This window comes from Pseudophryne corroboree, chromosome 9 (assembly GCF_028390025.1).
Source record: "Pseudophryne corroboree isolate aPseCor3 chromosome 9, aPseCor3.hap2, whole genome shotgun sequence".
NCBI classification, from domain to species: Eukaryota; Metazoa; Chordata; class Amphibia; order Anura; family Myobatrachidae; genus Pseudophryne; species Pseudophryne corroboree.
Window position 1 is genome coordinate 255600159 of NC_086452.1, and position 27650 is coordinate 255627808.

The following is a 27650-nucleotide window of genomic DNA, read 5'->3' on the forward strand; positions in this document are numbered from 1 at the left end:
TACTATACTGCGATAAAACTTAATCAGCATATCTGTACTCAAACAAGCAGCTTTAAGTCGTCTTAAGAAAAAATGGCGCTGCTGCGCCTTCTTAACTAAGAAGGTACAGTTTAAAGACCAGGTTAGGTCTCTGGAAATATAGATGTCCAAAAACTTGAAAGAATCTACCTCCTCAATTTGCATACCATCCACAAAAACAGGAAGTAGCGGTCTTCGACTACCTCGCCTAAAATCAACTACCAACTCCTTCGTTTTAGATGTATTTAAAAGCAAACAATTTTCCTTACTCCATTTTAACAATCTAAAAACCTCCTGTCTATACGCATCCTCATCATTTTTCACTAATCAAACCGACTACCGCTGTATCATCTACCTTAACAGATTCGACAGCTGAAAAACAATCGTATGTAAATATGGAATGTAATAATGGGCTCAGGACAAACCCCTGATGCACACCAGTTTTTAGCTGCACCTCGCTAGAAACAAAACTACCTAGCTTAACTACTTGGGGGCGATCAGTCCAAAAATTTAAAATCCAATTGCACGTAAACCCATTTAAACCTAGAGAAAAAAACTTAGAGACCAGAGATACTGGTATTATGGTATTAAAAGCAGAACTAAAATCCACAAATAAAATTCTTACATATGTCCCTTTCTTTTCTAAGTGGTTCTGCGCCTGGTGTAATACAGTCAAAACTGCATCATCAGTAGAGCGATTCTCTCTATATGCAAATTGCAAAGGATCAAAATTTGCTGAAAAATTAGATTTAATATGTCTTAGCATCGGGCGTTCAAAGCACTTCATAACCAATGAGGTCAATGCAATAGGACGATAATCGTCTAGACATTTAGGCACGCTCTTTTTTACCACAGGAATAATGGTCATTGCTTTGAAATATTTGGGAACTATACAATGATATAAAGAAACATTAAAAAGCAACGTAAGGATACCCACTAACTGATCGCTACAGTCCCTAAGGATTTTACCCTGAATCATATCAGGACCAGCAGCTTTACCTATAGTGACACCACGCAAACATCTCAGGACTTCTTGTTCGTCAAGTATTATGGGGACCTCACCTAGTCTAGTCTCCAGGGCTTCAACACTGAAATTATTTTTCTTGTCAAATCTGGAGTAAAAAGTATTTAACTCTTCTACTAGGGAACTATTCTCTACCCTTTGCTCTATCTTTTTTTGTTTATAATCAGTGATTTCCTGCAGACTCTGCAACATACTCCTAGTATTGTTACTTTGACTAACCTTGACCTCCATTCTTCTGGAGAAATCAATTTTAGCCTTTCTAATTCCTTTCCTCAGATCAGCCCTAGCTGCTGTATACATCACTCTGTCCTTTGTTTTAAAGGCCTTGTCTGTAGCCCTGACTAAAGAGCGTACCTCAGCATTCAGCCAGGGTTTCTCATTGGCATAGACCCTAAAACTCTGTTTCATAGTTACACTCTCAACACAACAGCTTATATAGCCTAATACCGTAGTTGCTAGGAGATCAACATCAATATCCCCTCCTATACTAGACTCCTCAATTAGCAATTCCCAATCTGTAAATGCAAAGGTATCCTGTAATCGCACCACCGCATTCTGGAGCCATGTTAAGACAGACTTTCTAGTGGGCCTAATACGCCTAACCAACTAACTAACAAACCGTACATAGGAATCAGAAATAATGAGATTTGATCTGATTTCCCAATATGTGGAGAGGCCATACTCTCGTAAGCAAGGTCCATGTTTGTATAAACTTGATCCAAAATGTTTACACCCCGTGTCGGAACATGGACATACTTATAAAACTTCGGAATAAGTAGTTGTAAATCAGTCTGGTTAAAATCCCCTGCTATAATAAAAGCACAGTCCACGTATTTGGATTGTAACCCTGCTAGAAAATCATACGAGATATTTAACGCACAATCCTTATTTGCCTGAGGACAAATATAAACAACCATCACTATGACAATAGAATATACCCTAGGCAAATAATGGGGCCTACATTTAATCGTCATATACTCTAAATCCTCTGAACAATAAGATTTAATCAAAATAGCATCTAAGCACCACTTATTATTCACATACATGCAGACTCCGCCACCTCTAACTTTACCCGAGACACTAGTTCTGTCTGCTCTAAATAAAGTCCTATCCACAAGAGTCAGTGCTACATCAGGCACAGAACTATTTAACCACGTTTCAGTAAAAATCATTAGTGAACTGTTCCGCAAATGTCACTTATTGGCTATTTTCATTTGAATGTCATCCAATTTACTAGGCATGGACTGGAGATTTGCCAGGAATAAGCTAGGCAAAGAAGGGCTTTAGGGGGCGGAGCTGTAGCCTGGTTTTAACCCCAGACCTCTTTCCTCGCTTCTGCCGCCTCTTCGTGGGCACCGTTTCCAGCCTCCAGCAAAGTCGGGCTCCCAGCGTACCCCCCCAGTACCTTAATCCTTGGCCAGCTCTCCTATGATGTTGATAATGGTAGTGACTGCGACTACCTCCACCTTCCTGGCCAGTATCCACATCCAGATGCTGCTGATCTTGCCATGCCCTCCATCTGGAGAGTGTAACCGGCGTCCTGGATGCACCCCCCACCGGGATCTCACCGCTAGCCGCCGCTGCGTCTCCTGCATTCACGCCGGCAGCCCAGGCACCTTGACCACCGGTCCTAGCTCCAAAGCCAAAGGTCACTTCTGCCCCGGTAGACAGGATCCCCGGCTCCTTGCAGTGCTGCCGCAGCCCTAGCAGAACCTCCCGGGGGTAAGCAATCCCCATTGTACCGGAGTAGATTCAATTAATTAATAACAAAACTTGCATTCAGCTTGCTTTCTTGTATGTACCATTGCAAATAGCATAGGTACAAGGTGTTTAAAGCCGATGCGACCAGGCACGCCGCCATTCCGTCTCCTCCTCCTGATGCCCTCACATTATAAGTGCGTCTTCCCTTACTCCTTTATCTGTGCCTCTTCCACCTCCACCCCTCCATTATCTATACTTGTACCCCTCTCCATTTATATGTGCATCTGCCACCCCTCCATTATATGTGACTCTGTCCCTTCTACATCTATCTGTGCCTCTGTCTCCTCAGTTATCTGTGCCTCTGCCCCCCTCATCTTATGTCCCCCCTCTCCATCTGTACCTCTACACCTCACCATATCTGTGTCTCTACCCCTCATCTTACCAGTGCCTCAAACCTTCCCCCCTCTCCTCCTCTCCCCCAATTGGGGACAGGCTACTGCTGATCGGGGACAGGCTGCTGCTGCTGATCATGAACGTGGTGTCCTGGAGAATGATTCTTAGTGCAGTGCCACTGAAAAGGTTTGGTCCCTCTGAGTGCAAGGCCACTATATATAATATACACACTAGTATAATGGTTGGACCTATTCATGTCTCTGCCCCCTTCATCACAAATCTTCATTACTTACCTAATTCCCGGCATTCCAGACGTGATTAAGGGGACTACTGTGTCGTGTAATGTGAGTAAGGGGCACTTCAATGCTGTGTAATGTGAATAGCCAGGACTACTTAGTTGAATAACGCAGAATAGCAGACACTACTTGGTGGTGTGATATGAATAAGGTTGCACTACTGTGTTGCGTAATTTGAATTGGTACTAATTTGTGGACACGCCATATCCCCATGAGGCCACACTACTTTATGTTTGGCGCCGCAGCATGCTTATTTAGAATATAGGTGGGGGGGTGCCAGTCCCTTACTTAGTCAGGGGCATTTAGACCCCCTAGATACAACCCTGCTGGTCACTAATGATTGTGGTGATTATATTCCCGAAAAATCTTTCACTTTTACTTCCCTACAGTATTTGAAGGAAAAATCTAAAGCATGGTGTAAATTGCCCCTCACCGTGATGGGACAGGTAAACCTTATCAAGATGATAATCCAACCTAAAATATTATATGTTCTTCAGCAATCCCCTGTCTATGTCCCTGCATCCTTTTTTTAGGCAACTAAACAGCATGTTATCATCCTTGACTTGGGCTAATAAACATCCTAGAGTCAGTATAGACACTCTTACCAGGACTAGATCAGAAGGGGGCCTGGCTCTTCCTCATTTTGGATTATATTATTATGCTGCCCAACTAGCGCATATTAGATTATGGGTACAGGACCTTAGCCCAGCATCCATTCCTGTTGTCCTAGTTCAACATGAAGGCCTACCGCCGGTCACATGAATACCACCCATTCAAAATATGTTATACATATACAGATATAATACAGCAACAACCAAAATATCTTTTATTGGTTTAATAAAAACTTTAATTTATAGTTTGCCAGCGCTTCCTCTTTTGTTTGTTGCTCTTTTTATTGGAAAAGGGTTTGTACACCCTATATGCAGGGAGACTATAGTGGCACTGGGAAATTGGCCGGCGCTAGGTTTTTCTTTTATTCCTTTTAGATATAATACAGGTCATGCATTAAAACCTCTTCTTTTTGTTCTTTCTTCTACTTTCTTTTTTCTCTCTCTGTTTTTAGATTGGTTAGATGTAAAAATATTTTTTTTCTTTTCTTAAATTCCCCATAAACCCACATCTCTTTATTTAATTAATGACAAACACAGAGTTTAATCTGATATTTTTGTTTATTCACTCAATGAATCATATTACATTAACTGGTGCAGTCTTATGTACAGTTGTACAATTACTTTTTATATATATTTTTTTCAATTGATATCGTTAAATAGTTGGAAATATAATTTGAAGGATACAAATTTCCATTTTTGTTTTCTTTGTGAAGGTAATATTGACTGAATATCTGTTGGTATCTATTGTGCTTAATGATTGTACAGGTTACAATGTATCCTCTTTTTCTAATCAGCAAACAATGCTACACTCTGTAAACTGTTGTGCCTAATAAAAAATTACTTAATTCAAAAGAAAATACAGAAAATATTTTATTTTATTATACTTTATTAGTGCACTAGTTATTTTTAGACATGGAAAGCTGAGGACCTTGTCTCATGCAGTAGAGACAAAACTCTTACCTCTACTTATTGCTCCCTATGTGCCTCTCCCCATCGCAGCCATCACCAACCGCTCACATGATAGGAGTGGGAGAGAGAGGGGAGTATTCAGTTATGTATAAGTGCTGCCTCTGGTGGAACGCCCCTCTGGTCACATATGTCATTTTTCACTGGTAATTGGAACCCCCCCCCCCCCCCCATAGTGATGATGCATCTAAAAGAACAAATTTAAAGTAATTTACAGGTTTGTAGGACAATACTGATATGTATTTTGCAATCATGTTTTCTCTAACGTCCTAGTGGATGCTGGGAACTCCGTAAGGACCATGGGGAATAGCGGGCTCCGAAGGAGGCTGGGTACTCTAGAAAGATCTTAGACTACCTGGTGTGCACTGGCTCCTCCCACTATGACCCTCCTCCAAGCCTCAGTTAGATTTCGTGCCCGGCCGAGGTTGGATGCACACTAGGGGCTCTCCTGAGCTCTTAGAAAGTTATAGTCTTAGAATTTGTTCTTTTCAGTGAGACCTGCTGGCAACAGGCTCACTGCAGCGAGGGACTAAGGGGAGAAGAAGCGAACTCGCCTGCTTGCAGCCGGATTGGGCTTCTTAGGCTACTGGACACCATTAGCTCCAGAGGGATCGACCGCAGGCCCAGCCTTGATGTTCGGTCCCGGAGCCGCGCCGCCGTCCCCCTTACAGAGCCAGAAGCAAGAAGATGGTCCGGAAAATCGGCGGCATGAAGACTCAGTCTTCACCAAGGTAGCGCACAGCACTGCAGCTGTGCGCCATTGCTCCTCTCACACACTTCATACTCCGGTCACTGAGGGTGCAGGGCGCTGGGGGGGGGCGCCCTGAGGCAGCAATAAAAACACCTTGGCTGGCAAAAATACCTCAATATATAGCCCCAGGGGCTATATATGAGGTAAATACCCCTGCCAGAAGTCCATAAAAAACGGGAGAATAGGCCGCGAAAAAGGGGCGGAGCCTATCTCCTCAGCACACTGGCGCCATTTTCCCTCACAGCTCCGTTGGAGGGAAGCTCCCTGGCTCTCCCCTGCAGTCTACAAGGGTTAAAAAAAGAGAGAGGGGGCACTAAATTTAGGCGCAGTATACATTATATATATATATAGATATAAAGCTATAGGGGACATAACTCAGTTAGTCCCTGCAGTATATAGCGCTCTGGTGTGTGCTGGCATACTCTCACTCTGTCCCCCCAAAGGGCTTTTGTGGGTCCTGTCCTCGTTTAGAGCATTCCCTGTGTGTCTGCGGTGTGTCGGTACGGCTGTGTCGACATGTTGAATGAGGAGGCTTATATGGTGACGGAACAGAGGCCGATATATGTGATGTCGCCCCCTGTGGGGCCGACACCAGAGTGGATAGAGAGGTAAAAGGTATTAACCGACAGTGTCAACTCCTTACATAAAAGGGTGGATGACGTAACAGCTGTGGGACAGCCGGCTTCGCAGCCCGCGCCTGCCCAGGCGTCTCAAAGGCCATCAGGGGCTCAAAAACGCCCGTTCTCTCAGATGGCAGACACAGATGTCGACACGGAGTCTGACTCCAGTGTCAACAAGGTGGAGACATATACACAATCCAACCCGTGACTTGATCCCGGCAATTAAAAATTTGTTATACATTTCTGACTTTAACCTCTATAAATGGGTTTTAGGTTTGGGGAGAAAAAACAGGCAGTGTTTTGTTCCCCCATCAGATGAATAAATGAAGTGTGTGAAAAGCGTGGGTTCCCCCGTTAAGAAACTGGTAATTTATAAAAAGTTACTGATGGCGTACCCTTTCCGGCCAGGAGGATAAGTTACGCTGGGAGATATCCCCTAGGGTGGATAAGGCGCTCACACGTTTGTCAAAAAAGGTGGCACTGCCGTCTTAGGATACGGCCACTTTAATAGGTACCTGTTGATAAAAAAAAAAAAAAACAGGAGGCTATCCTGAAGTCTGTATTTACACACTCAGGTACTAGACTGAGACCTGCAGATAGTGCTGCTGCAGCGTGGTTGGTGACCCTGTCAAACAGGGATAATAGTGGGCAAACATAAAAACATATTAAAGACGTTGTCTTATATATGGGGGATGCACAGAGGGATATTTTGCCGGCTGGCATCCAAAATAAATGTAATGTCCATTCTGTCAGTAGGGTATTAGAGACCTGTCACTGGACAGGTGATGCTGACTTAAAAAGCGCATAGAGAGCCTTATAAGAGTGAGGAATTATTTGGGGATGGTCTCTGGGACCTCGTATCCACAGCAACTGCTGGGAAGAAATAATTTTACCTCAGGTTTCCTCACAGAAAAAGGTACAGTCCTTTCGGCTTCAGAAAAGCAAGCGGGTCAAATGGCGCTTCCTTTCTGTACAGAGACAAGGGTAGAGGGAAAAAGCTGCACCAGTCAGCCTGTTCCCAGAATCAAGATTCTTCCCCCGCCTCCTGTGAGTACACACCATGACGCGGGTGCTCCACAGGTGTAGCCAGGTACGGTGGGGGGCCGCCTCAAAAATTTCAGCAATTAGTGGGCTCGCTCACAGGTGGATCCCTGTTTCTTCCAAGTAGTATTTCAGGGGTACAAGCTGGAATTAGAGATGTCTCCCCCCAGCCGTTTCCTAAAATATGCCTTGCTGACAACTCCCTCAAGCAGGGAGGCTGTGCTAGAGGCAATTAATAAGCGGTATTCCCAGCAGGTAATACTCAAGGTGCCCCTACTTCAACAAGGACGGGGTTACTATTCCACACGGGTTGGGGTACCGAAACCGCATGGTTCGGTGTGACCCATTTTATATTTAAAATCCTTGAACATAAAAAAATTCAAGTTCAAGATGGAATCGCTCAGGGCGGTTATTGCAAGCCTGGACGAGGGGGATTACATGGTATCCCGGGACATCAAGGATGCTTACCTGCATGTCCCCATTTACCATCCTCGCCAGGAGTACCTCAGATTTGTGGTACAGGATTACCATTACCAAGTCCAGACACTGCCGTTTGGACTGTACATGGCACCGAGGGTGTTTTATCAAGGTAATGGCCGAAATGATGATACTCCTTCAAAAAAAGGGAGTTGTAATTATCCCGTAATTGGACAATCTCGTTATAAGGGCGAGGTCCAAGGAGCAGTTGGTAGTCGGGGTAGCACTATTTTGGAAAGTGCTACAACAGCATAGGTGGATTCTAAACAGTCCAAAGTCACAGCTGGTTCCTATGACACGTCTACTGTTCCTGGGGATGGTTCTGGACATAAACCAGAAATAGTGTTTCTCCCGGAGGAGAAAGCCAAGGAGTTGTCATCTCTAGTCAGAGACCTCCTGAAACCAAAATAGGTAGCGGTGCATCATTGCTCGCGAGTCCTGGGACAAATGGTAGCTTCTTACGAAGCAATCCCATTAGGCAGGTTCCATACAAGAACTTTTCAGAGGGACCTGTTGGACAAGTGGTCCGGATCGCATCTTCCGATGCATAGGCTGATAACCCTGTCTCCAAGGACCAGGGTATCTCTACTGTGGTGGCTGCAGAGTGCCCATCTTCAAGAGGGCCGCAGGTTCGGCATACAGGACTAGGTCCTAGTGACCATGGATTCCAGCCTTTGAGGCTGGGGGGCAGTCGCATAGGGAAGAAACTTCCAGGGACTTTGGTCAAGTCAGGTTATTTCCCTACACATAAATATTCTGGATCTGAGGGCCATTTACAATGCCCTGAGGCCAGCAAGGCCTCTGCTTCAAAACCAGCCGGTACTGATCCAATCAGACAACATCACGGCAGTCGCCCATGTAATCAACAGGGCGGCACAAAAAGCAGGATGGCGATGGCAGAAGCCACAAGGATTCTCCGATAGGCGGAAAATCATGTGTTAGCACTGTCAGCAGTGTTCATTCCCGGAGTGGACAACTGGGAAGCAGATCTTCTCAACAGACACGACCTCCACCCGGGAGAATGGGGACTTCCTCCAGAAGTCTTCCAATAGGATTGTACACCATTGGGAAAGGCCACAGGTGGACATGATGGCGTCCCGCCTTAACAAAAAGCTATAAAAGATATTGCTCCAGGTCAAGGGACCTTCAGGCGATAGCTATGGACGCTCTGGTAACACCGTGGGTGTACCAGTCGGTTTAAGTGTTCTCCCCTCTGCCTCTCATACCAAAGGTACTGAGAATAATAAGAAGGCGAGGAGTAAGAACGATACTCGTGGATGGCCAAGAAGAGCTTGGTACCCAGAACTTCAAGAATTTATATCAGAGGACCAATGGCCTCTGCCACTCAGTCAGGACCTGCGGCAGCAGGGGCCCTGTCTGTCCCAAGACTTACCGCGGCTGCGTTTGACGGCATGGCGGTTGAACGCCGGATCCTGAAGGAAAAGGGTATTCCGGAGGAAGTAATTCCTACGCTTACTAAAGCCAGGAAAGAGGTTACAGCAACTCATTATCACCGCATATGGCGAAAATATGTTGCATGGTGTGAGGCCGAAAGGGCCCCAACAGAGGAATTTCAACTAGGTCGATTTCTGCATTTCCTGCAAGCAGGAGTGACTATGGGCCTTAAATTGGGTTCCATTAAGGTACAGATCTCGGCTCTGTCGATTTTCTTTCAAAAAAGAACTAGCTTCAGTACCTGAAGTTCAGACATTTATAAAAGGAGTGCTGCATAGTCAGCCCCCGTTTGTGCCTCCTGTGGCACCTTGGGATCTCAACGTGGTGTTGAGTTTTCTTAAAATCACTTTGGTTTGAACCACTAAAAACCGTGGATCTGAAATATCTCACATGGAAGGTGGTTATGTTATTGGCCTTGGCTTCTGCCAGGCGAGTATCAGAATTGGCGGCTTTGTCTTGTAAAAGCCCTTATTTGATTTTCCATATGGATAGGGCAGAATTGAGGACTCGTCCCCAGTTTCTCCCTAAGGTGGTGTCAGCGTTTCACCTGAACCAGCCTATTGTGGTGCCTGCGGCTACTAAGGATTTGGAGGACTCCAAGTTGCTAGACGTTGTCAGGGCCCTGAAAATATATGTTTCCAGGACGGCTGGAGTCAGAAAATCTGACTCGCTGTTTATCCTATATGCACCCAACAAGCTGGGTGCTCCTGCTTCTAAGCAGACTATTGCTCGTTGGATTTGTAGTACAATTCAGCTTGCACATACTGTGGCAGGCCTGTTACAGCCAAAATCTGTCAATGCCCATTCCACAAGGAAGGTGGGCTCATCTTGGGCGGCTGCCCGAGGGGTCTCGGCTTTACAACTTTGCCGAGCAGCTACTTGGTCAGGGGCAAACACGTTTGCAAAATTCTACAAATTTGATACCCTGGCTGAGGAGGACCTGGAGTTCTCTCATTCGGTGCTGCAGAGTCATCCGCACTCTCCCGCCCGTTTGGGAGCTTTGGTATAATCCCCATGGTCCTTACGGAGTTCCCAGCATCCACTAGGACGTTAGAGAAAATAAGAATTTACTCACCGGTAATTCTATTTCTCGTAGTCCGTAGTGGATGCTGGGCGCCCATCCCAAGTGCGGTTTATCTGCATTACTTGTACATAGTTATTGTTAACTAAATCGGGTTATTGTTGAGCCATCTGTTGAGAGGCTCTATTGTTTCATACTGTTAACTGTGTTTCATATCACGAGTTGTACGGTGTGATTGGTGTGGCTGGTATGAGTCTTACCCGGGATTCAAAATCCTCCTTATTGTGTACGCTCGTCCGGGCACAGTACCTAACTGAGGCTTGGAGGAGGGTCATAGTGGGAGGAGCCAGTGCACACCAGGTAGTCTAAGATCTTTCTAGAGTGCCCAGCCTCCTTCGGAGCCCGCTATTCCCCATGGTCCTTACGGAGTTCCCAGCATCCACTACGGACTACGAGAAATAGAATTACCGGTGAGTAAATTCTTATTTTAAATTGCACTGTAATTTTTTTCTCATTGATACAGAACAACAACATGATTCATATAAATCTGATAACCCTACAAGCACTGAGACATGCACTTTGAAAAAAGACATGCTATCTTCTAAAGGCCATCAGAATATGGGTAGGTGTGAAGTATACTTTTCTATAAAGTGTAGTTGACTGCATCATTAGAATGAATTATTGTGATGTTATTAAACATGTACAGAGTGCAAAAGAACATTTTATCCATTCTAGTAGAAACACCCAGTCACACATTATTGATATGCAGCATTAAAAGTTTGTGTAATGCTACAACTACAAGCCAGCAAGCTCTGGTTTTTATCATACTCTCTAAATTGCTGGGTCATTTGGAGTATAATGTAGATTTCTCTGACGTCCTAGTGGATGCTGGGGACTCCGTCAGGACCATGGGGAATAGCGGCTCCGCAGGAGACAGGGCACAAAAGTAAAAGCTTTAGGATCAGGTGGTGTGCACTGGCTCCTCCCCCTATGACCCTCCTCCAAGCCTCAGTTAGATTTTTGTGCCCGGCCGAGAAGGGTGCAATCTAGGTGGCTCTCCTAAAGAGCTGCTTAGAGTAAAAGTTTTGTTAGGTTTTTTATTTTCAGTGAGTCCTGCTGGCAACAGGCTCACTGCATCGAGGGACTTAGGGGAGAGAAGTGAACTCACCTGCGTGCAGGATGGATTGGCTTCTTAGGCTGCTGGACACCATTAGCTCCAGAGGGAGTCGGAACACAGGTCTCACCCTGGGGTTCGTCCCGGAGCCGCGCCGCCGACCCCCTTGCAGATGCCGAAAAGTGAAGAGGTCCAGAAACCGGCGGCAGAAGACTTTTCAGTCTTCATAAGGTAGCGCACAGCACTGCAGCTGTGCGCCATTGTTGTCAGCACACTTCATAGCAGCGGTCACTGAGGGTGCAGGGCGCTGGGGGGGGGCGCCCTGGGCAGCAATGATAGTACCTTATTCTGGCTAAAAATACATCACATATAGCCCCTGGGGGCTATATGGATGTATTTAACCCCTGCCAGGTCTCAGAAAAACGGGAGAAGAAGCCCGCCGAAAAGGGGGCGGGGCCTATTCTCCTCAGCACACAGCGCCATTTTCCCTCACAGAAATGCTGGTGGGAAGGCTCCCAGGCTCTCCCCTGCACTGCACTACAGAAACAGGGTTAAAACAGAGAGGGGGGGCACTTATTTGGCGATATGACTATATATATTAAAATGCTATAAGGGAAAAACACTTATATAAAGGTTGTCCCTGTATAATTATAGCGTTTTTGGTGTGTGCTGGCAAACTCTCCCTCTGTCTCCCCAAAGGGCTAGTGGGGTCCTGTCCTCTATCAGAGCATTCCCTGTGTGTGTGCTGTGTGTCGGTACGTGTGTGTCGACATGTATGAGGACGATGTTGGTGAGGAGGCGGAGCAATTGCCTGTAATGGTGATGTCACTCTCTAGGGAGTCGACACCGGAATGGATGGCTTATTTAAGGAATTACGTGATAATGTCAACACGCTGCAAGGTCGGTTGACGACATGAGACGGCCGGCAAACCAATTAGTACCTGTCCAGGCGTCTCAAACACCGTCAGGGGCGTTAAAACGTCCTTTTACCTCAGTCGGTCGACACAGACACGGACACTGACTCCAGTGTCGACGGTGAAGAAACAAACGTATTTTCCTTTAGGGCCACACGTTACTTGTTAAGGGCAATGAAGGAGGTGTTACATATTTCTGATACTACAAGTGCCACAAAAAAGGGTATTATGTGGAGTGTGAAAAAACTACCTGTAGTTTTTCCTGAATCAGATAAATTAAATGAAGTGTGTGATGATGCGTGGGTTTCCCCCGATAGAAAATTATTGGCGGTATACCCTTTCCCGCCAGAAGTTAGGGCGCGTTGGGAAACACCCCTTAGGGTGGATAAGGCGCTCACACGCTTATCAAAACAAGTGGCGGTACCGTCTCCAGATAGGGCCGCCCTCAAGGAGCCAGCTGATAGGAGGCTGGAAAATATCCTAAAAAGTATATACACACATACTGGTGTTATACTGCGACCAGCGATCGCCTCAGCCTGGATGTGCAGCGCTGGGGTGGCTTGGTCGGATTCCCTGACTGAAAATATTGATACCCTTGACAGGGACAGTATTTTATTGACTATAGAGCATTTAAAGGATGCATTTCTATATATGCGAGATGCACAGAGGGATATTTGCACTCTGGCATCAAGAGTAAGTGCGATGTCCATATCTGCCAGAAGTTGTTTATGGACACGACAGTGGTCAGGTGATGCAGATTCCAAACGGCACATGGAAGTATTGCCGTATAAAGGAGAAAAAGACAACGTCTTTTCAGCCTCAGTCCTTTCGTCCCCATAAGGGCAAGCGGGCAAAAGGCCAGTCATATCTGCCATGGGATAGAGGAAAGGGAAGAAGACTGCAGCAGGCAGCCCATTCCCAGAAACAGAAGCCCTCCACCGCTTCTGCCAAGTCCTCAGCATGACGCTGGGGCCGTACAAGCGGACTCAGGTGCGGTGGGGGGGGTCGTCTCAAGAGTTTCAGCACGCAGTGGGCTCACTCGCAAGTGGACCCCTGGATCCTACAAGTAGTATCCCAGGGGTACAGATTGGAAATTCGAGACGTCTCCCCCTCGCAGGTTCCTGAAGTCTGCTTTACCAACGTCTCCCTCCGACAGGGAGGCAGTAGTGGAAACAATTCACAAGCTGTATTCCCAGCAGGTGATAATCAAAGTACCCCTCCTACAACAAGGAAAGGGGTATTATTCCACACTATATTGTGGTACTGAAGCCAGACGGCTCGGTGAGACCTATTCTAAATCTGAAATAGTTGAACACTTACATACAAAGGTTCAAATCAAGATGGAGTCACTCAGAGCAGTGATAGCGAACCAGGAAGAAGGGGACTATATGGTGTCCCGGGACATCAGGGATGCTTACCTCCATGTCCCAATTTGCCCTTCTCACCAAGGGTACCTCAGGTTCGTGGTACAGAACTGTCACTATCAGTTTCAGACGCTGCCGGTTGGATTGTCCACGGGACCCCGGGTCCTTACCAAGGTAATGGCCGAAATGATGATTCTTCTTCAAAGAAAATGGACGATCTCCTGATAGGGGCAAGGTCCAGAGAACAGTTGGAGGTCGGAGTAGCACTATCTCAAGTAGTTCTACAACAGCACGGGTGGATTCTAAATATTCCAAAACCGCAGCTGTTTCCGACGACACGTCTGCTGTTCCTAGGGATGATTCTGGACACAGTCCAGAAAAAGGTGTTTCTCCCGGAGAAGAAAGCCAGGGAGTTATCCGAGCTAGTCAGGAACCTCCTAAAACCAGGAAAAGTGTCAGTGCATCATTGCACAAGGGTCCTTGGAAAAATGGTGGCTTCTTACGAAGCGATTCCATTCGGTAGATTTCACGCAAGAACTTTTCAGTGGGATCTGCTGGAAAAATGGTCCGGATCGCATCTTCAGATGCATCAGCGGATAACCCTGTCTCCAAGGACAAGGGTGTTTCTTCTGCGGTGGCTGCAGAGTGCTCATCTACTAAAGGGCCGCAGATTCGGCATTCAGGACTGGGTCCTGGTGACCACGGATGCCAGCCTGAGAGGCTGGGGAGCAGTCACACAGGGAAAAAATTTCCAGGGAGTGTGATCAAGTCTGGAGACTTCTCTCCACATAAATATACTGGAGCTAAGGGCAATTTACAATGTTCTAAGCTTAGCAAGACCTCTGCTTCAAGGTCAGCCGGTATTGATCCAGTGGGACAACATCACGGCAGTCGCCCACGTAAACAGACAGGGCGGCACAAGAAGCAGGAGGGCAATGGCAGAAACTGCAAGGATTCTTCGCTGGGCGAAAAATCATGTGATAGCACTGTCAGCAGTGTTCATTCCGGGAGTGGACAACTGGGAAGCAGACTTCCTCAGCAGGCACGACCTCCACCCGGGAGAGTGGGGACTTCATCGGGAAGTATTCCACATGATTGTGAACCGTTGGGAAAGACCAAAGGTGGACATGATGGCGTCCCGCCTGAACAAAAAACTGGACAGGTATTGCGCCAGGTCAAGAGACCCTCAAGCAATATCTGTGGACGTTGTACCAGTCGGTGTATGTGTTCCCTCCTCTGCTTCTCATAACCAAGGTACTGAGAATTATAAGACGTAGAGGAGTAAGAACTATACTCGTGGCTCCGGATTGGCCAAGAAGGACGTGGCACCCGGAACTTCAAGAAATGCTCACAGAGGACTCATGGCCTCTGCCGCTAAGAAGGGACTTGCTTCAGCAAGTACCAGGTCTGTTCCAAGACTTACCGCGGCTGCGTTTGACGGCATGGCGGTGGAACGCCAGATCCTAAGGGAAAAAGGCATTCCGGAAGGAGGTGACCGCAAAACATTATCACCACATGTGGCGAAAATATGTTGCGTGGTGTGAGGCCAGGAAGGCCCCACGAAGAAATTTCAACTCGGTCGATTCCTGCATTTCCTGCAAACAGGAGTGTCTATGGGCCTCAAATTGGGGTCCATTAAGGTTCAAATTTCGGCCCTGTCAATTTTCTTCCAGAAAGAATTGGCTTCAGTTCCTGAAGTCCAGAAGTTTGTCAAGGGAGTATTGCATATACAACCCCCTTTTTGTGCCTCCAGTGGCACTGTGGGATCTCAACGTAGTTCTGGGATTCCTCAAATCACATTTTAAACCGCTCAAATCTGTGGATTTGAAATATCTCACATGAAAAGTGACCATGCTGTTGGCCCTGGCCTCGGCCAGGCGAGTGTCAGAATTGGCGGCTTTGTCTCACAAAAGCCATATCTGATTGTCCATTCGGACAGGGCAGAGCTGCGGACTCGTCCCCAGTTTCTTCCTAAGGTGGTGTCAGCGTTTCACCTGAACCAGCTTATTGTGGTACCTGCGGCTACTAGGGACTTGGAGGCCTCCAAGTTGCTAGATGTTGTCAGGGCCCTGAAAATATAGGTTTCCAGGACGGCTGGAGTCAGGAAAACTGACTCGCTGTTATCCTGTATGCACCCAACAAACTGGGTGCTCTTGCTTCTAAGCAGACGATTGCTCGTTGGATTTGTAGCACATTTCAACTTGCACATTCTGTGGCAGGCCTGCCACAGCCTAAATCTGTCAAGGCCCATTCCACAAGGAAGGTGGGCTCATCCTGGGCGGCTGCCCGAGGGGTCTCGGCATTACAACTCTGCCGAGCAGCTACGTGGTCGGGGGAGAACACGTTTGTAAAATTCTACAAATTTGATAGCCTGGCTAAAGAGGACCTGGAGTTCTCTCATTCGGTGCTGCAGAGTCATCCGCACTCTCCCACCCGTTTGGGAGCTTTGGTATAATCCCCATGGCCCTGACGGAGTCCCCAGCATCCACTAGGACGTCAGAGAAAATAAGATTTTACTTACCGATAAATCTATTTCTCGTAGTCCGTAGTGGATGCTGGGCGCCCATCCCAAGTGCGGATTGTCTGCAATACTTGTACATAGTTATTGTTACAAAAATCGGGTTATTATTGTTGTGAGCCATCTTTTCAGAGGCTCCGCTGTTATCATGCTGTTAACTGGGTTCAGATCACAGGTTGTACAGTGTGATTGGTGTGGCTGGTATGAGTCTTACCCGGGATTCAAAATCCTTCCTTATTGTGTACGCTCGTCCGGGCACAGTATCCTAACTGAGGCTTGGAGGAGGGTCATAGGGGGAGGAGCCAGTGCACACCACCTGATCCTAAAGCTTTTACTTTTGTGCCCTGTCTCCTGCGGAGCCGCTATTCCCCATGGTCCTGACGGAGTCCCCAGCATCCACTACGGACTACGAGAAATAGATTTATCGGTAAGTAAAATCTTATTTTTTCTTCTCTGGATAATGCATCACCTTGTGTATTTTCTTTCATGTTTTTTCGTTTCAGGTCTTGTAATAGCGACAGCTGTTGCTCTTTTAGCAGTTCTAATATCCTTTCATTACCTAAGTGAATGAATAATACAAAGTCACATTGACATGTCCTGTTCTTCAAGACCTCTCATGTGGAATGCATATACCAGTTGTAAAGGAGAAGTATGATAGCGCATTTTATTTGCTGATATTTTGCCATTTAAACTTTGGATTAATTGTTTGCTATAATGTAAAGTTATACCATTGCATGTATTTGTAATAGTTAATCACAATAAAATGTTCACTTAATGCTGAAAATAATTTGCCATCATTTTTATTTACCTATTTCTTTCCAATTTCAAATACAAAATGCTTTTTAACCTAATTAATAAAATGGCAGTGTCCCACTTATTTTCCCCTTATGACCAATACTATTGTATGCAATAGGCATTATTTTGTGAGATGGAGTAGTATAAGCAAATAAAGTGATTCAGTTGTGGCAGTTAAATATGGTGACAAAGTAGCCTGATCTTTCATGTACATTGTATTCTTGTGAATACCTACAGTAGGTATACTGTATTTGTTTTCCTTTTGAGCTGACATGTACTGTATATTCATGTAAACATTGTCAATTTGTCTATTGCTTTGCAAAATAAAAACATAAATAAAATAATAAAATTAAACTTTAGTCACAAAGTAGCCTAGTCTATATTTGTGGCCAAATCAGATGTTACAAGACAAACAGAGTAGTATTTAGCCCCTTCAGTGGTGGGTTTTACAAAAAAGGACACACCTCCCATGGCGAGATTTTACATTTTGGGAGTGCAGGGGTTAAAGTACGGGGGAAAGTGCAGAGGGGCGATTGCTCATGGGGAAACACCCGTGGGCATCTCCAGCGTCAGTGCTGATGCAAAAAAAAAACCTAAAACACTGGGTTTTTAGCTAAAAAAAATACACACCTAGCATGGTGTGTATTTTATTCCTGGGATGCAGGGGTTAAGTGCAGGGGGGGGGGGGGGGGTGAGCTGGAGGGGATTTAGCAAGTGCAGGTGGGGCGGGGTGAGCAGGCAGGGATCGCCCGTGTCAGCGCTTATCCCCGGCCGCATAGCGGCGCCCGGGAAGCAGCATAAGCCATTACACTGTTAAGCATGCCCCCGACACATAGGAGTCCGGGGGTGGGCTTAACTTAACTCTGTAATAGCTTATGCTGATTCCCGGGCGCCGTCACGCTGCACGGCTGTACCTGGGGAATCAGTCAGTAGCATGCCTGGAAATCTTCCGAGGTACCCCGGAAGATTTCCAGGCATACCACTGAAGGGGTTAAATGTGTTCCGATCAAGTCATAAAAATAAATAGAAAGTACCCATTAAATAAAATAAGGCACAGAAGGATATGTTTTTTCATGAATTCACAAAATGATCCTATTAGAACTGTCTGTTTGTAGTGTGTCCTTGTTGTATTCTTTCTAACCATCAGGGGTCACTAGGCCCTTTTAAATAGTGATCTGCAGTTCTGGTTTCTGCCAGAGGGGCTGCTGTCTGGACAGTGCTGTAGATCAGGTGCCTGGTGATTGATTACTAATAAGCAAAGCATGGACTTTGGCTTTGTGCTAGCCTTATGCTGCTTGGGCCCAGCATTCATTGCTGGTCATTAGTGTTGTGTTCCAGTCTTCATGTGGAAAGGTTGCTGGTCCTGCTCTGACTTCCTGGACTTCTGAAGCCGCATAACCCGTCTACCCTGCTGTTTCTCAAAGAGGGAAAACTTTGTGTCGGTCCTGAGTCTGTGCCTGAAGCCTGCTGTTATCGGTCATTATTTGTCTGATTACTGGACTCTTGTTGCTACATACTGCTTTGTTCTGAACTCTGTATAAGTGTGCTCCAGTGCTCTAGAGAACTTTGCATCTCTCCAAACTACATCTTTGTAAGCTTATATCCAGCTCCTCAATCTGCCATCTGTTCATAATATTTCAGTAGCTGCAAATCTAGCAAACTACATTCGTGAACTGCTACCTTGTCATATTTACAGCGGTATCATAGTATTCCTCATTCGTGTATGCCAGCATGTCATCTGCTTATTTGTATTCCTAATGTTTCTGCATATCCAGCTACTGTGTATCTCCAATACTAAGTTGTCTGTTATCCAGCCACACCCAAGTTGGATTCCTTGTACTGTTGTGTGTCCTACAATAAAACACCTCAAGTTACTCTGCTACACTTTGTGATGCTGCGTTTCTGGTACTCTCCGGGGGTATGGGAGGGGGTTCATAACAGATCCAACATTTGCAGAAAAAGTATGTAAACCTCTAGGGTTGAGGTATGACAACATTGAACTGCAATGACTTTAAACATTAACAGTACTTTCTCTTACGTCCTAGAGGATGCTGGGGACTCCAAAAGGACCATGGGGTATAGACGGGATCTGCAGGAGCTTGGGCACACTGAAAAGACTTTGACTGGGTGTGAACTGACTCCTCCCTCTATGCCCCTCCTCCAGACCTCAGTTAGACTTTGTGCCCAGGACTGACTGGACACACACTATAGGGGAGCTCTCCTGAGTTTCTCTAAAGACTTTATGTTAGTTTTTTTATTTTCAGGGAGACCTGCTGGCTACAGGCTCTCTGCTTTGTGGGAGTGAGGGGAGAGAAGTCAGACCTACTTCTTCTTAGTTAAGGGCTCTGCTTCTTAGGCTACTGGACACCATTAGCTCCAGAGGGTTCGATCACTTGGTGCGCCTAGCTGCTTGTTCCCGGAGCCGCGCCGTCACCCCCCTCACAGAAGCCAGAAGAAAGAAGTCGGGTGAGTATGCAGAAGGCAGAAGACTTCAGGACGGCAGAAGACTCCAGTAACGAGGTACAGCGCAGCGCTCCATGCTCCCACACACTAGAAATTGCATCCGGGGGAAAAGGAATCAAAAAGTTAGTATTGGGTGTATGCTATAGGCCGCCTGGTATCAACGTATCTGATGAGGAATTGTTACTAAAGCAAATTGAAAGAGCAGCAGGAGTAGGAGACATAGTAGTGATGGGAGATTTTAACTATCCAGAGATAAACTGGAAAAACGATTCATGTGATACTGCTAGGGGCAATATGTTTTTAAACACGCTTAATGATAACTACTTAGTTCAACTAATTGAGGAACCAACTAGGTACAATGCAATCTTAGACCTGGTATTAACAAACAATGGGGATTTGGTATCAGGTAGGGGGAACCCATAGGAAACAGCGACCACAATATGGTCACATTCAATATCAGTTTTCATAAACAGCCCTAAACTGGCTCAACTAGGACTCTAAACTTTAGCAAAGCGAATTTTGAAAAGATGAGGGTATTTTTCAGGGATATTGAATGGGAAGGTTTGTTTTTAGGAAAAAATACTACGGAGAAATGGGAGGTACTAAAATTCCTGCTAGCTAAAAATACACTCAAATTTATTCCTACGAGCAGCAAAAAAAGGAAAAAAATCATAAACCGATGTGGCTTAACAAAAAGATAAAGGAACTTATGGGCAAGAAAAGGCGAGCATTTAAAAAATACAAATCTGACGGGGAAGCAGAGTCATTTCAGCACTATAAGGAATGTGACAAAATTTGCAAAAAGGAAATAAGAGCGGCTAAAGTAGAAACTGAAAAACTAGTAGCAAAGAAAAGCAAAGCGAATCCCAAAAAATTCTTTAAATACATTAATAGCAAGAGATTAAAGAAAGAGAATATAGGCCCTTTAAAAGACAAGTTGGGAGTCTTAAGCAAAAATGATAATGACATAGCGGACACACCAAATGAGTTTTTTTCAACAGTATTTACTAGAGAGGACCCAATTCAGGGACTAACACATAATCTCAATAATGAGAATATCCCACTGATAGGTACTTATTTATGCGAGGAAGTAGTCTGTGACCGATTAAAACAAAGATTAATAAGTCACCAGGTCCCGATGGTATTCATCCAAGGGTTCTAATGGAGCTTCACTCTGAACTTGCAAAACCGCTATTTTTGATCTTTAAGGATTCAGTAATATCAGGTATGGTTCCCAAAGATTGGCGTATAGCGGAAGTAGTGCCTATATTCAAAAAAGGAAGTAAAGCTGAACCAGGTAATTATAGACCAGTTAGTCTTACATCTATAGTGGGGAAAGTATTGGAAGGTATTCTAAGAGATAGTATTCAGAAGTTCCTTGAAGTCAATAAGGTCATTAAAAGGAATCAACATGGGTTTATAAAGGACAGATCCTGTCAAACCAATTTACTTGGCTTTTATGAAACAGTAAGCGCAAACTTAGATCAGGGTAAAGAGGTGGATGTAATCTTTTTAGATTTTGCCAAAGCATTCGACACTGTACCACACATGAGACTTATCTACAAGCTACAAGAATCAGGGCTAGGAAGCACAATATGCACTTGGGTCAAAAACTGGTTAGATAATAGGGAGCAGCGCGTTGTGGTTAATGGATCTTTTTCAACTTGGACTGAAGTGCTAAGTGGTGTGCCGCAAGGCTCAGTATTAGGACCGCTATTCAATATTTTCATTAACGACCTAACAGAAGGTCTAGAGAGCATGGTGTCAATTTTTGCAGATGATACCAAATTGTGTAAAGTTATAAATGCGGAGGGGGATGCTGAGTCGCTTCAGAACGACTTAGTTAAATTAGAAGCTTGGGCAGCGAAATGGAGAATGCGCTTCAATACAGACAAGTGTAAGGTAATGCACTGTGGTAACAAGAACAAAAAAAACACCTACCTACTAAATGGGGTAAAATTAGGGGATTCTGTACTGGAAAAGGACTTAGGTGTCCTCATAGATAGCAAACTAAGCAGTAGTACCCAAAGTAGGACTGCAGCAAAGAAGGCTAATAAGATATTAGCATGCATAAAACGGGGAATTGATGCTAGGGACGAGAGTATTATACTCCCGTTATATAAATCACTTGTGAGGCCACACCTTGAATACTGTGTACAATTCTAGGCACCTTACTACAAAAAGGATATCCTGGAGCTAGAAAAGGTTCAAAGGCGGGCGACCAAACTAATTAAGGGTATGGAGACGCTGGAATACGAGGAAAGGCTTGCAAGACTAGGCATGTTTACACTGGAAAAGAGGAGATTAAGAGGGGACATGATCAACATTTACAAATATATAAGGGAACATTATACAGATCTGGCGCAGGACCTGTTTTTGGTTAGATCAACACAGAGAACTCGTGGACACTCGCTCAGGTTTAGAGGAGAGGAGATTCCGCACAATACGGAGTAAAGTCATCTTTACGGTAAGGACGATACGTGTTTGGAATTCCCTGCCTGAGGGAGTTGTAATGGCAGACTCAGTCAACACCTTTAAGAATGGGTTAGATAAATTCCTAATGAATAAGGATATCCAGGGTTACGGGGCATAGTCACGCACTATGGTTATTATAAAAAAAGAGGGGTAAAACATAACGGCAGTCATCAACTTCAGTCAAAATTTTCTACAAAATAATCGTAAATAGGAGACCACAAATAGGTTGACCTCGATGGACAATTGTCTTTTTTTCAAACTTAGATACTATGTTACTATGTTACTTCACCAACGGCACTCACAGGGTGCTGGGGGGGGGGAGCGCCCTGGGCAGCATGTTACTGGGTCTGGGAGCTGGCAAAAGGCTTTTCGGTGCCTCTGCACCTTTTTCAGACCCCCGCCGGCATTTTCATATTTCAAATTTTAGCGGGCTGAAGCGCGCCGGGAAGGGGCGGGGCTTAGCCGCACAGCTCACCGCCATTTTCTCTCATCCACGCCGCTGCAGAGAACGCTGGCCCGGGACCTCCAAGCTCCACTACAAGTTACAGGGAGCTAATCGGGGGGGAGGAGGGGCACAGTTATTGGTGCATCATTATTGTTTTCCATAACAGCGCTTTCAACATATATTGTGTTCTGGGATATATGAGCGCTGGGGTGTGAGCTGGCATACTCCCTCTGTGCTTCTCTATCTAGGCTTCCTTGTGGGTCTGTCCCCTGGCTGAGGCGGCGTGTGTGTGTCGGTGTGTCCATACTCCATGTCGGCATACTCCATGTCGGCATGACGCTGAGTGTTATTTCTCGGAGGAGGTTGCTGGGGGAGCAGATGTGGGTCTGGAGTTGGCCCTGTCGGCGCAGCTGACACCTGATTTACTTACAATGTTAAGTACGCTTAATACAAATGTGGCCTCTTTGTCTAAAAGGTTGGATAAATCGGAGTCTCAGACTAAGGTATGGAGGAAATCCATGGAGGATGCTTTGTCTCAGGTACAGACCCAATCAGGGTCGCAAAAGCGGCTTTTTACTCAGGTGGTAGATACGGATACCGACACGGATTCTGATTCCGATGTCGACTTCACTGAGGCTGCTTTACATCCACGATTAGTTAAGAGTATTCAATACATGATTGTGGCTATAAATGATGTTTTACATATTACTGACGAACCTGCGGTGCAGGAAACAAGGATTTGCTTGTTCAAAGGGAAAAAACCCGAGGTGAAGTTTCCCCCCTCTCATGAAATTAATACTCTTTGCGAAAAGGCTTGGGAGTCGCCGGATAAGAGATGGCAGATTCCCAAGAGAATTTACATGGCGTATCCTTTCCCCTCTGATGACAGGGAAAAATGGGAGTCGTCTCCAAATGTCGACAAGGCTCTATCCCGGTTGTCTAAGAAGGTGGCGCTTCCGTCCCCTGACACGGCAGCTCTCAAGGATCCGGCGGATCGTAAGCTGGAGACGTCTCTGAAGTCCATTTTCGCTAATACGGGTGCATTGCTCAGACCTGCTGTGGTGTCGGTATGGGTGAGTAGTGCTATAGCTAAATGCTCTGAGAATTTAGCTGCTGATATGGATACGCTTGATAAAGATAATGTTCTTTTAACTCTTGGTTATATCAAGGAAACTGCAGATTACCTGAAGGATGCGGCGAGGGATGTTGGGATCAAGGGCCAATGCCATGGCGATCTCGGCCAGGAGGGCGCTGTGGATTCATCAATGGAATGCTGATGCCGACTCCAAGAGAGCTATGGAAGCTCTCCCCTTCAAAGGTAATGTCTTGTTTGGTGACGCTTGGCTGACCTGGTGTCTACGCAACGGCGGGTAAGTCATCTTTTCTTCCTTATGTTCCACACAACAGAAAAAGACACCACATCAGCAGATGCAGTCCTTTCGTCCCAATAAATACAAGCGTGGAAAAGGTTCGTCCTTCCTCGCTTCAAAGGGTAGAGGAAGGGGAAGAAAGTTGCCTGCAGTATCAGGCGCCCAGGACCAAAAGTCCTCCCCTGCCTCTACCAAGTCCACCGCATGACGCTGGGACTTCCCTGGGGGAGTCCGGACCGGTGGGGGGCCGTCTGCGAATCTTCAGTCAGGTCTGGGTTCAATCAGGCCTGGATCCTTGGGTCCTAGATATAGTATCTCAGGGATACAAGCTGGAGTTTCAGGAGGTGCCCCCTCACCGGTTTTTCATTTCGGACTTACCAGTGTCTCTTCCGGACAGGGAGCTGGTGAAGGCAGCAATACAAAAGTTGTGTCAACAGAGGGTCATTGTTCCCGTTCCCCCGTCCCAACGGGGGGAGGGGTTCTACTCGTGCCTCTTTGTGGTACCGAAACCGGACGGTTCGGTCAGACCGATTCTGAACCTAAAGTCCCTCAATCCATACTTGAAGGTTTTCAAGTTCAAGATGGAATCTCTTCGAGCTGTGATTTCCAGCCTAGAAGGGGGGGACTTTATGGCGTCAGTCGACATAAAGGATGCCTACTTACACGTCCCAATATATCCTCCGCATCAAGCTTTCCTCAGGTTTGCGGTACAGGATTCTCATTACCAATTTCAGACGTTGCCGTTTGGGCTTTCCACGGCCCCGAGGATTTTCACCAAAGTCATGGCAGAAATGATGGTTCTCCTTCGCAAGCAAGGGGTTACCATTATCCCGTACTTGGACGATCTCCTGATAAAGGCGAGGTCCAGGGAACGGTTGCTGAGAAATGTGGATTTGTCTCTGTCCGTTCTGCGACAGCACGGTTGGCTGCTAAATCTGCCAAAGTCTCAGTTGATTCCGACCACCCGGTTGCCCTTTCTGGGCATGATTCTGGACACGGGCTTACGGAAGGTGTTTCTTCCGGAAGACAAAGCTCTGGAATTGCAGACGATGGTCAGGGAACTTCTGAGGCTGAAAAGTGTGTCGGTTCATCAATGTACTCGGGTTCTGGGGGAAATGGTTGCGGCGTATGAAGCCATTCCGTTTGGCAGGTTTCATGCCCTGGTGTTTCAGTGGGATCTGCTGAGCAAGTGGTCCGGGTCTCATCCGCACATGCTCCGGAAGATAAGTCTATCTCCCAGGGCCAGGATTTCTCTCCTGTGGTGGCTTCAAAGTTCTCACCTCCTAGGAGGGCGACGATTCGGTATCCTGGATTGGGTCCTGTTGACAACAGATGCAAGTCTCAGAGGCTGGGGCGCAGTCACCCAGGGAAGAAATTTCCAGGGGAAATGGTCGCTCCAGGAGTCTTGTCTCCACATAAATGTTCTCGAGTTAAGAGCCATTTACAACGGCCTGCTACAAGCAAGAAGCCTTCTTCAGGGTCGGCCTGTCCTGATACAGTCGGACAACATAACAGCGGTGGCGCATATAAACCATCAAGGCGGAACAAGGAGCAGGGCGGCTATGGCGGAGGCCACAAGAATCCTTCGCTGGGCGGAACAGCACGTGAGCGCTCTGTCAGCAGTCTTCCTTCCGGGAGTGGACAACTGGGAAGCAGACTTCCTCAGCAGACACGATCTCCATCCGGGAGAGTGGGCTCTTCACCAAGAGGTATTTGCAGAAGTGACAAAGCGTTGGGGAACTCCGCTGATCGACATGATGGCGTCTCGCCTCAACAAGAAGCTTCCGAGGTATTGTTCCAGGTCAAGGGACCACCAAGCCAGTGCAGTGGACGCCCTGGTAACTCCGTGGGTGTTTCAGCCGGTGTATGTGTTCCCTCCACTTCCTCTTATTCCAAAGGTACTGGGAATCATTCGACGAGCAAGAGTGCAAGCGATTCTTGTCGTTCCAGATTGGCCAAGAAGGGCCTGGTATCCAGATCTTCAGGAATTACTTGTGGAAGATCCTTTGACGCTCCCTCTAAGAGAGGACCTGTTATTGCAGGGACCATGCGTGTTTCCAGACTTACCGCGGCTGCGTTTGACGGCATGGAAGTTGAGCGCCAAATCTTAGCTCGGAAAGGTATTCCCGGGGAGGTCATTCCCACTCTCCTTAAGGCGAGGAAGGAAGTTACGGCGAAACAGGAAGTTACGGCGAAACATTATCACCGTATTTGGAGAAAGTATGTTTCGTGGTGTGAGACTAAAGCTGCTCTTGCGGAAGAATTTCACTTGGGTCGGTTTCTCCATTTTTTGCAGGCGGGCGTCGATGCCTGCCTGAAATTGGGTTCCATCAAGGTGCAGATTTCGGCTTTATCTATCTTCTTTCAGAAGGAATTGGCTGTTCTTCCTGCGGTTCAGACTTTTGTGAAGGGAGTGATGCATATGGTCATGCTGTTGGCTCTGGCATCTGCCAGGCGGGTGTCTGAGTTGGCGGCCTTATCTCACAAGAGTCCGTACTTGATCTTCCATTCGGATAGAGCAGAATTATGGACTCGTCAACAATTTCTGCCGAAGGTGGTTTCTTCGTTTCACATTAACCAACCTATTGTGGTACCTGTGGCTACAGATGCTGTGGCAGTTCCAAAGTCTCTTGATGTTGTGAGAGTTTTGAAGATATACATCGCCAGAACGGCGGTGGCCAGGAAAACAGAGGCGCTGTTTGTCCTGTATGCTTCCAACAAGATTGGTCATCCTGCTTCGAAGCAGACTATTGCACACTGGATTTGTAGTACGATTCAGCAAGCTCATTCTTCGGCTGGGTTACCGGTGCCGAAATCAGTGAAGGCCCATTCTATCAGGAAGGTGGGCTCATCTTGGGCGGCTGCCCGAGGGGTCTCAGCACTTCAGCTTTGCCGAGCAGCTACGTGGTCGGGTTCAAACACCTTTGCTAAGTTTTACAAGTTTGATACCCTGGCTGAGGAGGACCTCATGTTTGCTCAATCGGTGCTGCAGAATCGTCCGCATTCTCCCGCCCGGTCTGGAGCTTTGGTATAGACCCTATGGTCCTTTTGGAGTCCCCAGCACCTACCGGTAAATCCTTTTCTTCTAGTCCGTAGAGGATGCTGGGCGCCCATCCCAGTGCGGACGGTTACTTGCAGTATATTCTTATTAGTTGCATTGGTTTACACACGGGTTGTGTATTGGTTGTTTCAGCTTGTTGCTGTAGTTAAATTCATACTGTTATCTGGTATACGGTTACTCCGGTTGTTCGGTATGTTGTGCTGTGGGCTGGTATGTTCTAGCCCTTAGTTTGAACAAAAATATTTTCCTCGAAATGTCCGTCTCTCCTAGGCACAGTTCCTATAACTGAGGTCTGGAGGAGGGGCATAGAGGGAGGAGCCAGTTCACACCCAGTCAAAGTCTTTTCAGTGTGCCCAAGCTCCTGCGGATCCCGTCTATACCCCATGGTCCTTTTGGAGTCCCCAGCATCCTCCACGGACTAGGAGAAAAGGATTTACCGGTAGGTACTAAAATCCTATTTTATGATCAGTCCAACACTTTACATACCCTGATCCTGCCCAATATTTCTATTGGATTGAGCTATGGACTTTGATTTTCCTTTCATAAACATGCAAATTATTTTGCACTAATCTTACAGACGGATGTGTTTTAGTTTTTTTGGGGGGGGTTTTGTGGCTCCTGCAGAATTCATAACTCCATCACTGATGCTAAGCCGTCCTTTTCACATGACCGCATATCAGCCCCAAATGATGATCTTGCTATACTCCCACCACCACGTTGAACAGATGATATCAGATTCTTTACTGTATGTTAGAAT

At 46.3% G+C, this 27650-nt stretch overlaps 1 protein-coding gene across 8 annotated transcripts in view; it reads left to right on the top strand.

Moving 5' to 3' along the window:
* The window catches only part of ODR4 (odr-4 GPCR localization factor homolog), a 370494-nt gene extending 353048 nt beyond the window's left edge, over window positions 1–17446 (top strand). For all 8 annotated transcript variants that reach the window (XM_063940235.1, XM_063940234.1, XM_063940236.1 and 5 more), the window contains 2 exons: window positions 10898–10996; window positions 16788–17446. In XM_063940235.1, the coding sequence (XP_063796305.1) occupies window positions 10898–10996; window positions 16788–16855 (167 nt within the window). In that variant the 3' untranslated portion in view covers window positions 16856–17446. The remainder of the gene's footprint in view (window positions 1–10897; window positions 10997–16787) is intronic.
* Window positions 17447–27650: the final 10204 nt, after the last annotated feature.